Source organism: Puntigrus tetrazona, chromosome 24, assembly GCF_018831695.1.
Source record: "Puntigrus tetrazona isolate hp1 chromosome 24, ASM1883169v1, whole genome shotgun sequence".
Classification (NCBI taxonomy): domain Eukaryota; kingdom Metazoa; phylum Chordata; class Actinopteri; order Cypriniformes; family Cyprinidae; genus Puntigrus; species Puntigrus tetrazona.
The window spans coordinates 2,228,056-2,242,431 of record NC_056722.1 but is presented as its reverse complement, the minus strand read 5'-3'; the positions used below and the strand labels follow the sequence as shown (position 1 = coordinate 2,242,431).

Genomic DNA, 14,376 nt, shown 5'->3' with positions numbered 1-14,376 from the left:
AGTCTCATCTGCACTGAGCTGAAAGACTCTTTCTTACACATTTACCCAGTACTTCCATGCAAATTGCGCTTTGATGAGACACATAATTAACAATCATGTGCATGTAGACGCTTCACTGTCGTTATGTGCGCCGAGGAGCGAGTTTAAAGGAATAGTGCACCTGAAAATAATAATACGCTGTGATTTATGCCATCGTATGATTTCTAGATGCCATCAGCGCTGCCAACCCGAGAGTGATAGATGACGCCCGGGCTCGAAAACTGTCCAACGACCTGAAACGCTCCACGTATTACGAAACCTGCTCCACCTACGGTCTTAACGTCGAGAGAGTCTTTCAAGACGGTGAGATGCCTGACGTGTTGCTTTAAGTGTTTATTCTCAGGTGTGAGTTACTAACCTGGTTTGCAGGTAATATCTTCTTCTTCGTGACCTTTAGGTTTGACCTCTGTAAGTGTAGCACGTAGCTTGTCTTTTATATATAAATATGGATCCTTATTGGACTAAAGTACTTTGTTGTTCCTGATTATTTTTGGTAATATTTTTATTTGAATCCCGTATAAGCGTTAATAATTATTATATAAGTATTTTTGTAAAGAGATTGAAAGAAGGTTTTTTTTTGTTTTTTTTTTTGAAGAATAAATCTAACCCGTCCAAGCCGGTGGAATTTTAGCCATTTATTCAGAATTGCAGCAATTTATTCAAAAATGGATTTTTTATATGTTTTACCTAATAACAAAAATGATTTTCCATTTATAAATAAGATTTTTTTTTTATAAATGAATTTCCATTTATTATTATTATTATTATTGTTTTTTCTCGGTTAATATATTTTCACAATAATAATAATAAAATAATAAACAAAAATGCATTTAGACTGTAAACATAATAAAAACAGCAATAATTACAAAAGATTATTATTATTCTGTTAACAACAAAAATATTATTGTTGAATTTAGATTTAATAAGCGAAGATTTATTTCCAATAGCAATAATTATCACTGTTGTTATTAATATAAAATAATATATTATTATTATTATTATTTAGATATTATTTACTTAACTGATTTTTGCTTATTAAAAGCGTTTCATTTACACTGTATAAACATGAACGAAACTATATTAATAACAAGTATTATTATTGCTTTATTCATTTTTACTCTTGTGTTAATAACAAAAACAGTAATAATAATTATTATGCATAGTAATTTCCAGTAACAATAACTGTAATAATAATAATAATATTATAATAACATTCATAAAGCATGTTATGCTTTATTGTTGTAATGTAGTCTAATGACTATTTTTATGTCAAAAAAACTGATGACTGCAAATCAGTTCAAACATTCATTGCATGCTGGTTGGCATCATCATAAAACAAAACGAGTGATCTTTCTCTGTAAAGCTTGGAATCTTTAAATGCATAACCATAAAGGGAGTATTTCTTATTATATCCCTAGTTTCCTATATTATATTATAGGATGGCCGTGAGACTTTTATCTCCTCATCTGTGCACGAGAGCTGTGTTTTTCCAGCCTGTTTTTACGTCGCTGGCGTCTAGCGCTCCTGAAAACCAGCTGGAATATCACTGGCACTCCGAGTTCACTGATAGCGCTCTCTTCCGCCCACCGCCGTCATGTGGCATGAATGCACGGCAGAGTGAGCTACCCACACATCTCTTTTGTGTCCCTCTATCCGCCCGCTCGAGGTAGAGTGGTTTCGCGGCACCTAGAAATGCACATTACATAAGTATTTATCTGCTGTGGCCGCTCCGTATATCCGTCCCCCCGGTTCCAGCAGCTTTATTGCTCCGCAGCGTCGCAGTTTCCTCCGCGCTCTCCGATATCACAGTTGTCACGATGGATTTCTCTCGTCCCTGCCTTTATTGCAGGGGCGTTGACGGTTGCCGTTTGCTCCTGCGTGTAATTGCCTCCTCGGGGCTGCGTTTGAAATAATTAAAAGACAGAGGCGCGCTTGATGTCTGGAGCTCTTTGAAAACGCGGACAGATCCACACCGTCTCCACTTTGCTTTGTTTCGCACGAAATGTAAAAGTGAATAACGTCGAGTTGCTTGTTAAACGGCCGCAGGCACGCGCTTCGGTCTCCCGGGTTGCCAGGTCCATGCGGTAAATCCGCACAGAAACACCTCGCGGCCTTATGTGTGTGTCATTAGGACTGAGGAATTGTAACATTCTGTACAGAGGTTTTGAACGTCTCCCTACCGAAATAATAAGCATATAAATAAGCATAATAAGAATACAAAAGTTTTGGCAACGTTACGGGTTAAGTAGACAGCTTCTTTCTATAGCTCATTCTTTTTATAATCTTGCATAAAAATTTTGTTAATATTTCACACACACACACACACACACACACACACACACACACATATATATATATATATATATATATATATATATATATATATATATATATATATATATATATATATATATATATATATATATATATATATATATATATACATACTAGTGTTTTTGCTTGTTTATATTTAAGAAAAGTATGTTATGTTTATATATTAAATATATTTATATATAATATGAAATATAAAAATGTATTCTCTAAATATATACTGTATGTGTGTGTGTTTAAATATGCACAATAAATATACACAGTACACATACATATATTAAGCAAATAACAAAATGATTAATCATTATTAATCTTTAAATATTTTCAATTCATATTTAAACTAATATATTAATACTTTTGGACAAATACTTGCATGCTTGTCCCTATAACCCTATAATCAATATCTCTTGATATTCATGCTTGATCAAAACTACAGTAAACTTGTCAAATATTACTAACATTTTGAATTGACTGTTTTCTATTTAAATATGTTTTTTAAAATGTCATTTATTCCTGTGATTTTCAGCATCATTACTCCAGTCTTCAGTGTCACATGATCCTTCAGAAATCATTTTAATATGCTGATTAACAAATGTTTATTTTCTTTTTTTTTTCTTTTTTTTTAAGAAAACATGAAGAACAGCATTAGTTTAAAATGCTTATAAAGTTTTACTGTGACTTTTAATGCATGGACTTCATAGTTGTAATATTTCTGACGTGTGATTGCAGTTGCTCAGAAAGTGGTGGCGCTGAGGAAAAAACAGCAGCTTTCGATTGGTCCGTGTAAATCTCTGCCCAACTCTCCCAGCCACTCGTCAGTTCCGTCCGCGTCCATCCCCTCGGTACACATCAATCAGGTGAGTGTGAGCGTCCTCGGTCCTCTGTCCTGAGGCAGCTGGCATGCAAACTGAATCTCAACTGGCTGGTTGTTATTAAAGCACATATTTCTGTTCTGAAAGTTTACCGTGGTAGGCGTATTTTCTAGTTCGTTATTATTTTTACTGCAAAAAACTGTCATCAAAAATAAATACGATTACAAATAAAAATAGTTCATATAATAAAAATATTTCATGAATTAATATTTAAAACTGTACTTTCGCATTATGTTCGTGTGCGTAGTACAAGTTGGAGAATTGGGTTGGAGGAATAGGCCTTTATGAGCTAAAATAAACGATAAAAAATGTGCTGCATATGAAAAACTGAAAATCATGCTGATAATATTGTTCGCTGCTTCTCCTTTCCTACTCTTAATTGCTTTTCCCCAAATTTTCTATCTGTCTGTCCATCTGTCTGTCTGTCTGTCTGTCTGTCTATCTATCTATCTATCTATCTATCTATCTATCTATCTATCTATCTATCTATCTATCTCTATCTGTGTCTATCTGTCTGTCATTCTGTCTGTATCTATTTATCATCTGTCTGTCGTTCTATCTATCTATCTATCTATCTATCTATTTATCATCCGTCTGTCGTTCTTTTCTATCTATCTATCTATCTATCTATCTATCTATCTATCTATCTATCTATTTATCATCCGTCTGTCATTCTTTCTATCTATCTATCTATCTATCTATCTATCTCTCTATCTATCTCTCTATCTGTCATTCTGTCTGTCTATCTATCTATCTATATCTATCTATTTGTGTCTATCTGTCTGTATCTATTTATCATCCGTCTGTCATTCTTTCTATCTATCTATCTATCTATCTATCTATCTATCTATCTATATCTATCTATTTGTGTCTATCTGTCTGTATCTATTTATCATCCGTCTGTCATTCTTTCTATCTATCTATCTATCTATCTATCTATCTATCTATCTATCTATCTATCTATCTATCTATCTATCTATCTATCTATCTATCTATCTACCCCCATCCCCCCTCTGTTTGTTCCAGGCTGCTAATGGAGGAGGCGCGTTCAGCGATTACTCCTCCTCCGTTCCCTCCACCCCCAGCATAAGCCAGAGGGAGATGCGCATCGAGACGGTGGCCGCCTCCAACACTCCCACACCCATCCGCAAGCAGTCCAAACGGCGCTCCAACATCTTCACAGTAAGTATGAGGCAGCTAATGCAGAGCACCACGCACTCCCACTACTGAGAGTGCTGGACTTCCCCTGACTGCAGATCTCCCAGCAGCCCCTGCTGCTTTCAGACGGCCAGTGAGCTAGAGAGAAGCTGTTTCTAGGTCTGCAGTGAGTGGATCTGCCCTTAGGTCTCATCACCCCCTTCCCCTCAAACCCAGGGCAGTGGAGGGCAAAGCCAGAGAGCGTAATGCCATCTCTGACCACAAGAGGGAGGTACGGAGCTAAGTGTAACCGAATCCCTCCTGCCTCTGCTACCACAGAAGCGCATGACCACATGCTTTTTATAGCTACTTATTTCAGTAAACGCGGGGAGGCAAGCATTAAAATGACGAGAGATGTTTAGGACAAGGAAAGGCACTTCGATTTACGCTATTTTTTTTTCCCCCGCCATTTTGATTTGCCTCGTCCTTACATATATATATATATATATATATATATATATATATATATATATATATATATATATATATATATATTAAACACTGTAAATTTAAAAGCTTTACACCAAGGGAACCTAGCTTTTTATCTTCTCTGGATTTGAATACCTGCCCTCCCCGATACCGATGTTTTTCCCTGTGCCCTTCCTAATTTCACTGTGTCAATCAGCAAAATTCCCTAGCAAGCCCCGCCCCCTTCTCTTCTTTAACAGACATTCACCTAGCGTGTCTTTCCGCTGGAGCCAGACAGAGAGAGAGAGAGAGAGGCAGAGCCACACACACTGTACTAGCAACACCACCATCTCCAATCTAACCAATCAAGATCCACCCTTGTCCATTCAGCCAATCACCCTCCCCCAAATAACCAATCGAATTTGTCCACAACCCCACCCCACCCCCAAAGTCTCCTCCAATCAGAAGGATCCCGCGAGGTGATTGGCTGCGGCAGTGGCGGCTCTTGTGCTAGCGTCCCCTGTCCTGTTTCTCCCTCCCTCCCTGCTAGGTCGTGTCTAACCCCGTCCACGCGAGACACGACGCTCTGCCGGTGCGCGTAACGGAGCCGAAGCACGCCACCTACCCCGTCTGGGTGCCCGAGTGGCAGAGCGAACGGGAGTTTCAACTCATGACCTTCTGAGGAGCCGGACTTACGGTGTGGGCGGGAACAGGGGTGAGGGCGGGGAGGGAGAGTGGGAGGAGCCAAACCAAGAGGGAGGGGCCACGCAGCCTCTCGACGACGTTCAGAAGACGGCCGGGAGATCTGGATCGGCTACTAATTTCCCCTTTCGACGACATTTCTAACCAGTCATCTCATTGGCAATTGGATCATAATAGCCACTCCGAACGAAATTTTTAGAAATAGCATGCGAAAAATGAGGAAAGCCTTTGTTTTGTGTTTGCTAGCTGATCACCAGAGTTTTCGGCAGCTTTTTTCAAAGTCATAATACATATAATTTATGTTGGATATTATTTAATTGTTCCAAGTCAAGAGTGGCCTTATAATCATAGTCTTTTGGGTCATAGTGAAAGAGTAAATTTGTTACCACTAGTAGAGTAAAAGATATAAAAAAGGAGAAAAAGTATGTGTGTGTGTATGTATGTATGTATGTGTGTATATATATATATATATATATATATATATATATATATATATATATATATATATATATATATATATATATATATATATATATAAAACATATACACACTCACACATGCATATATATATACATACATACATATATATATATATATATATATATATATGTATATATATGTATTATATATATATATATATATATATATATATATATATATATATATATATATATATATATATATATACATACATAAGAGCCAGTGCCAATAAATTAAGGAAAGACTGAATAAAATGTTTTTGTTGCAATCAGTAACAACAAATTTTTTTCACACTAAATAAAAATAAAATATTTACGTTTTAAAGAAAGCCATAATTAAATATTTTGTTAAAAATGTTATTTAAAAAAAACAATAATTACTTTTTAAAAATAAATTAAAGCTCATGTAATTATTGAATAATATAAAAAGAACAGTTTGCCGATTTAGTAATATTTCCTGTCACCTCATAATTCATAACATTCTCTCACGAGCGTCATTTCATAAGTGTGTGTCTTTGCCACTAGATGTCAGCAGAGGACAGGAAACCAAGCACAGTGCTTCCATGATACTTAAAACGACCATTCAGAAATGTCTGTCATCGATCTAATGTGGCGTCTGTCTATTTCCATTCTGTGAGAGAACAGGAAGAGGGAAGGGGTTCATTTTTAATTTCTTACTTCTCGACACATCATCACTTTTTTTGCCCTGTAAAAAGCCAATAATCATACTACATCCGCCATCATCTCCAATGTAGATGTCTACGCATTTTTTCCCCCCCTTTGCAACCTTTCTGTCCACGCTCCCCGTGACCAAAGTGTTGAACTGTTTTTGTCGATATTTCCAGATTTGTTCTTCTGTTTCCAACCTTTCTTCAACTAAAAGGGCTTTCCAGCTTCTCCTCAATTAGACGAGCCCTTGGTGGTGGTGGTGGTGGTACGACCGCAATGCATTATGGGAGGGGGTCCTCAGTGAGGAGGAGCAAACAAGCGCTGCTTTATTCCCCCTAATAGCCCGCATTGCATCGTGGGTATCACCATGGCTTTCTTGGACGCTTGCCCCTTGGCAGCCATGGTTGAGTTTTAAAGGACATTTGGTTGGACAGAAAAAGACAGATTTCAAACTTGCGTTACACATGAACACACTGAACTGAATCCCAATCAGTCATTTTACCGCTAAATGTTCACCAACCCCCCCCGGACAATAGCCATCAACAACGCCCCAAAATTGCTTCGTAACTCAAACGGACAGAACGTAATTCCGAACACCTTTGCCAAGATATTCTCTGTTTCTCCTATTTATTGTCTTTCCTTTTGAGTTCTGTGTCTGATGGGTTAGTTTAGCCAGTCAGACTTCACACCGAACGCCACGAACCGCTTCCGGCGTCTCCGTCTCACCTTTATTAACCAGGCCGGCGGCTTTGTGAACCACGTCATACTGGAACGTGATGCTAGTCGAGGTCCCGATGCTGCACGGTCGGCCTAGCGCCGGATCCCTCAACCGGTAAAGACGTGAATCCGGAGAGGACATAGCTTTCTCGCTCGATAACGCCGACCGCCGTTCAACTGTGAAACTAACATGATGTCACACGACGCCCCGAGACGTCGCGTTGCGTTGTGATGCGTTTATAAAGCCGTTTCGTTTAGTTGATGCGGGTGGCGCGGGAGCGCGCGGATACGGTTTCCTCGCTCGCTGTGAAGTCTGAACCACATGAAGGCCTTCATAGACGTAGAGAAGCGTGACGGAAATGCACCGACTTGTATGAATGTAGTATCTATTTGTGACCCAGAGCCATTCTTTTTTTGTTTTTCGGTTGTTTTTGCTTATTCATTTTTTTTGATTTCATGACGATGTGCTAAGATGAACTGTTCCATGCGTTGCACACTGTTTCGTTTTTTTTATATCATTCAATAATGGACAAATATAGACTGCCGTATATCTTGTATTGAATTTGATTTCCAATGGTATTCTATAGAAAGTATATTCTATACATATATGAGATATATGAAACAGCGCCTCTTTAGTCAAACTCTCTCTTGTGGGAACTGCAATGTGTGGCTCTGCCTGTTGACTATTTCCACGTAAACCTGTGACTTGATTTGTATGGTGTCTGTATATATCCAAACGAAAAAAATAAACTGTTGAAAAATACACATTAGCCTAGTTTATTTGAGTCGATCATCAAACTTTATCTCTCACCATTTGCGAATGAGCGCCATAACGTTGTCTGTCGGGGTGTGAGTGAGCATTCACGTTGCATTGTGGGTCATTTCGTATGAGAGGACTAACGCTTGTTCTCTCCCCAATGCCGTTTCCAGACGCTGCCAAGCGAAGAAAGCCAGCGCCGAAATCGTGCACAAACTAATCTTTCTTTCCCTCGATTTTGCTTCGTTTTTGAAATGTCTGATCTAACATTAATTCTGATTTTTTTTTTACCTTTATTCTCGTCTGACCTGTGTATCGGATGTTTCAGCAGGTTGACGCTGTCAGAAAAAGATGCACCGTATTAACTCCCTCTCTTTTTCCCTCCCTCCTCTGCTAACCTTTTGTATACCAAACTGCATTTAATGTTGTTGTGTTGTTTGAATCTGACGCGCCTGTGGTTGGTAAAGCCACAGGGAGGCGCCAAAGATCGCAAAAGAGCTCTTGGGGGGGGGTTTAGTTCTGACTTCCTGTGTTTGGTTATTGGTCCAACTCGATATTTTCCGTTGTCGTTTCGTTCTGTGTGTCTGTCCTGGTCTGTGTAAATATATATCTCTATATACTGCACGTTCAATGTGCTGCTGTATGTTTGCACCGTTCTGCTTGCGCGTTTATTTGAGCCTCTTTCTTGCGATTTTATGTTGTCCCCCACCACACACACACACCGACACTCACTTCACACACACAAGCACACGCACTCTAGATTTAAGGCACAACTCACACACACACACACACACACACACCCTCCCCACCTCCATGTGCGTTCCCGGTTTGTTCCTTGCACTGACATCTTGTCTTGTTTCTTTGCAGTCACGGAAAGCCAGTGATCAGACAAAGAGCATTGAGAGTAAAACTGACAGTATAGGGAGTGGAAGGGCCATACCCATCAAACAGGTACGTCACCGCGTCCGTACGCTCACTATTTGAGGTAAGTACACTGTTATAGGATAAAACCGTAGCCCGGTTAAGAGGATCACTCAGATGTCGGTATCCTAAGGGTTTTTGTGTGCATGAAATGTGTGTGTGTGTGTGTCAGAATGCAAACTTTTAGGATTGTTTCAGGCTTTCTCAGTCAGTTTCTTTGTGCGACCAACAGATGTCAGTGTAACACAGTTGAACTTGCTGGCCCTTGTCGTAACGTGGTAGATAATAAGCAGTTTGCTGAATTATATGTATATTATTTTAGTTCTTCCGTATATTGCAGTTATTTCTGTGATATTCACATCACAACAATTTTGCAACCAACAACACAATCACTTTTTTGTCTATCACTTTCAAAATGTAAAAATTGGTACTCCGTTTTTAGCGTTTTTAATCTTTTTTCTTACGTAGTATATTTTTTAGTTTTTATGTTGACAAATTGGTAAGATATATAATATATATACTATAGTTTATTTATTCATTTATTTTAATAATTGTCTTTTTTGCAACATTTGTGTTTGGTGCATTTGAGTGCATGCTTGTTTTTCTATAATCTATGAAACCGTGTCCTTTGAAAATTCACTGTAATATTATTTCAGTTAATATTGTAATATTCTTTTTTCATTGATTGTGATTTAGAACTGGAATTTCATATTATTGTGTTATCTGTTAATGTACAGAAACTTTTGAAAATCACAAGAATTTTTCAAATATTATTATTTATTTATTTATTTATTTATTATTTTCGGCATTAGCCTATTTTTTTGCATTGCACGGGTCCGAACGGAAATGAAATTCCGTTTAGCGAAGCCCTCTGACGCCAGAAAGCGCTAACGTGGTTTCGAAAGGATTCGTCGTGCTAATTAGCGCTATCTCTTGACGGAGTAGCTGTCAAATATTTATTTTTCTTTAGCGGAGTTGTCCGTTCATTTGTTCTTTTTTGAGCCTCTGATTCAATTTTCAAATTAACCCTAGCCTTAACCTTTAACCCCTGCCAGAGATTAGCGTTGTCCCATTGAGCAGACGTCACCCCTGTGACAAGCGTCACATGCAACCTCTGACTTTAAGCAAATCTGGTTGCCCACAGTAGTTTACACATGTTTATAGTACACAAAAAAGGGATTTGAGTAGTCATTAAGCTCCGATATAGTAGTTTCCGAATAGCAGTTTAGAAATCGTTTACAAATAGCATTTTGGAATTAGTTTATGAGAGTCATATAGAAACAGTTTCAGTATAGTATGTTCAGATACGTAAAGTAGGATACCGAGGCGGTTTCAAAACAGTACTTTCTAAATAAGATAGTTTATAAACAGTTTATAACACCGGTTTAGAAGTAGTTTTCATGGGGCAGTTTAGAAATAGTTTCCAAATAAAATAGGTGGTTTAAATAAAGTGCTTTTCTTGTCAAGCAGCAGTTCAGAGATATATAAGGTAGTTATAAAATAAGGTAGTTTAAACAAAATGATTTACAAAAGTACAAGTGATAGTATATAAATTAGTGGTTTAAAAATAAGGTTGATATTTTGCAAGCGTTTACAGAAAGTAGGTTATAGGCGGAGTAATTTAGAAACCGTTTATTAAATTAATTTTGTAATTAAGTGTAAAAAAAAAAAACTAATAAATTGGGTGGAAAGTAACTTCCATGAGGCACTTTTCTGATTAACCGAAGACCTGAAAAGTAAATGTTTTTTTTAATTTTTATAAGCAGTCAGGTGTATAGGAATCACAGCATTAAGATGACTCTCACAGTTAACATATCACACGTCCATCTCCTCTCAGTCAACCTCCTTTACTTTACCTCCATTGTACATCAATTACACTCCAGCTTTAAAGATTATCCCTTTAAGAGCCGTCATTGTAATCTGTTTGTCTGTAGTGAAGAGTCACAGAGAGGGGGGGGACGCCGGCCATGCTGGGATACCTTTGAATGGAGCTGATTGCCCGGCCAGTCAAATGCACAGTCAGGAAGATCAAAGTGCCATGGGAGTATAATTACCTCCCACTGGGCAAATTACACACCGTGGACCCCCCCTCACACCCCTCCCAATCAGTAAAAATGGTAAATAAGGACAACAATGGCAGTGATGGCTCAGGGGTGACACAGAGAGACTGTCAACACAAGGCTTTTGTGTCTAATCCCAGTCAGTTCCTCTTTCTTTCCCCCTCCGCTGACCGCTGAAGATAGACCGCAGGGACTCTGTGTGTCTGTAGGTTTAGGAGATAGAGGACAGACAGGTGCGTGGACAGTTGTGTGTTTATGTTGGCTAGTGGGAATGTAGGTCTTGGTTTATATAAAAAAAAAAAAAAAAAGGAGCCTAATTAATGTAATGTAAACAGACTTTTGTTTTGACGTTACATTCTCCACCTATTTATTTATTTTATATATATATATATATATATATATATATATATATATATATATATATATATATATAAAAGCATTATATATATTATATATTATTTTTTACATTTAGATTTAAGTGTGTTAATATATTATTATATTTCAATTATTTTATTTGAATTCCCAAGGTGTTTGTCATTGAGATTTCTATTACCATGTTCTAATATTTTATATTCTGTTATTTTATATTATTATAATTTACTGTAGTTTAATTTAAAGTATACATTTTTTTAACTATAAATATATTTTCTGCTTATTTACATCCATTTTTTAAATTATTTTATGTTCAAAATGAACCGTAATGCAATTTATTTAAATTTGTTTGCGCTTTTATTCTCATAATTTACTGAAATGCAATTAAGTATTTACATATACAGTACATGTATTTAAATCACATTTTCTATACTCAAACTTAACTGTAATTTAGTTCATTTCAACAAACACTACCATGATTAATAATTCTTTTAATGTATAGATTTATTAAACTGTGTGTTTATTTCAATCCAAACACCACCGTGATTTCTGATTATTTTAAAGCATGCATTAAACTAAATACATTGTTTTTATTTAGATTTATAGAAAATTAAAGCTGAAGTTAAATAAAAAATGCTTAACGCTAATCTCTTACAAAAAAGTACAGCGATGAAGCTGCCGTAAACTGATGATATTAGACTGAAATATGGCACTTTATGTTGATTTGTGATGTTTCGATTAAACACAGCCTTCAAATAATAGATTCAAATAATCATGAAGTTAAATAAATCATTGCATTTCATGTTAACCTGGTACTTTTTATAAGGAACAGGCTGAATGCGTTTTAATGATTTCAGAAGTAATGTGTAATATCTGAATTATTAAAGTATATTGAGTTCATTTGTCAAGTTCTACAAATCCACCCTTTACAGATGGCCTTATTCTTTTTATTGCTGCCAGACGTTCATATTTCTCTGCTTTAGCATTGATCTGTTTCGGCACTGTGGGGCGTGATTTCTCCGATCATGTTTATGCATCCATGACTGTTTTGTGTACAAACACAGAGGCCGTTGTCAGAAGAGGTCAAACCGATAGCACTTCTGTAGAAACACGGGCATTATTGAACTAATAATGAAAGAGCGGTTCAGCTGACAGATGACTGCTGCTTCGCAAACGACAGTTATGGTATAATGTTCGTGATATATTGTGAACATCAAATACAGGCAAGAATACTAGTTTGACCAAAGCACTCAGACACCATCTTTCTGTACAGTGTTTCTGTAGGATTGTTCGATCAGAGCTGGATTATTATTGTGTACGTGGGAAGATGACTATATTTGTTTACTTCATTTTTTTATGTATCACTTTAATGTTATTTTAATTTGTAGATATCTGAAATAAACTAATTTGTAGATATCTGAAATAAACTTTATTACATGTATTTATTTTTTTAATGCATTTTCCAAACAGTTGTTTGATATTTGACTTTTATATATATATATATATATATATATATATATATATATATATATATATATATATATATATATATATATGACTTATTTAATATACACACATATATATATAATTTATTTATTTATTTTATTTATTTTTTTTTTTTTTTAATTTTTTACGTTTACACTTTTTCTTTGCTATTTAATTTTATTTAATATTTGGTCTGACACGATTATAGTACAAAATTCTATTTTAGCAATTGATCGATGCATTTCCCCAAAACAAAGTAATGGTTAAAGTCATTTTGAGATGAACAGGTTTTCAGTGTGATTTATTAGGATGAAGTTGTATTGAGGAGAGAGAAGAGAATATCCGTGGAGGGATCAGATCAGGGCGAGGAGAGGATTAGGACTTGATTGTCGGGTAAACACCATGATACCCAGTTGACCCCGGGTCAGCACCTGATGTTTAGCAAGTAGTGTATTCTTCACGTGGATTAGTCCCCTTCGGGGTCGAGGCAGGCCGGTTAACACATCAGAGCCCTCCTACTCTCTCACTCCCTACAGGAAGTGGTAAAGAGCACAGGAATCTTCCCTAATCCCCTAATTAAGCCAAAACAGGCCACCCAAACCCCCCCTTTGCTCTCTGTGCACTTCCAGTCCTGACCGGGGAGTGTTTGTCCTGGCTGGACTTTAGGGGATAAGTGCTCAGTGAGTGTTTTTTTTAAAAGAACAGCGGGAGATTGATGGTGAGGCCTTGAGCAGGGGCCGGGAGCTTTTGAAGAGCTGGGGATCACAGACTCTAATCCTCATGCTCGCAGAGGTCTGAGAGAGTTCGCCGGCGCAACGGGCGAAAGAATACACACCGAGTCCCAGCACAAATTGGATTTGGCCTCTGCTCTCCCCCCACAGCACTGATGTGAGGAGCCCGGGGCCCAATTCAACTTTATTCATTAATGCAAAAGTTGTTCTGGACTGGAACTGTTTTCTTTTACATGCTAACCGCTAAGGTCAGACATCACAGGGTGGGACGGTATTGTTGCAAAGTTTTATATACTTGATCTCCCCCCGCCGCTGAAATGAAATTATTTTGTTTAGAAATATCACACGCTGGAATTGATTGCTTTGACTTTTATAACAACCTAATATAATAGAACATAATGTTATGTAATTCTATAAAATATATGGATACAAAAAATAAATATTATATAAATTATTTTGAAGGTTAATAATTTAACAATTCTATTAATGGCATGGCATCCCATCATGACATAAAGACACTAAATGAAATTATTATTTTATATATATATAAAAGATACATGCATAAGTCAAAAGTTTACATACACATAGGTTATTGGTTATTGTTTATTTAGTGCTAAATCGAATAAGATATTTCAC

General features: G+C 36.8%; 1 protein-coding gene across 1 annotated transcript in view; it reads left to right on the top strand.

Annotated features, from left to right (window-relative positions):
- The window catches only part of agap3 (ArfGAP with GTPase domain, ankyrin repeat and PH domain 3), an 86,910-nt gene that overhangs the window by 17,880 nt on the left and 54,654 nt on the right, over positions 1-14,376 (top strand). The window contains 4 exon segments of the mRNA XM_043225947.1: positions 208-342; positions 3,100-3,227; positions 4,269-4,424; positions 9,039-9,122. Coding sequence (XP_043081882.1) covers positions 208-342; positions 3,100-3,227; positions 4,269-4,424; positions 9,039-9,122 — 503 coding nt within the window.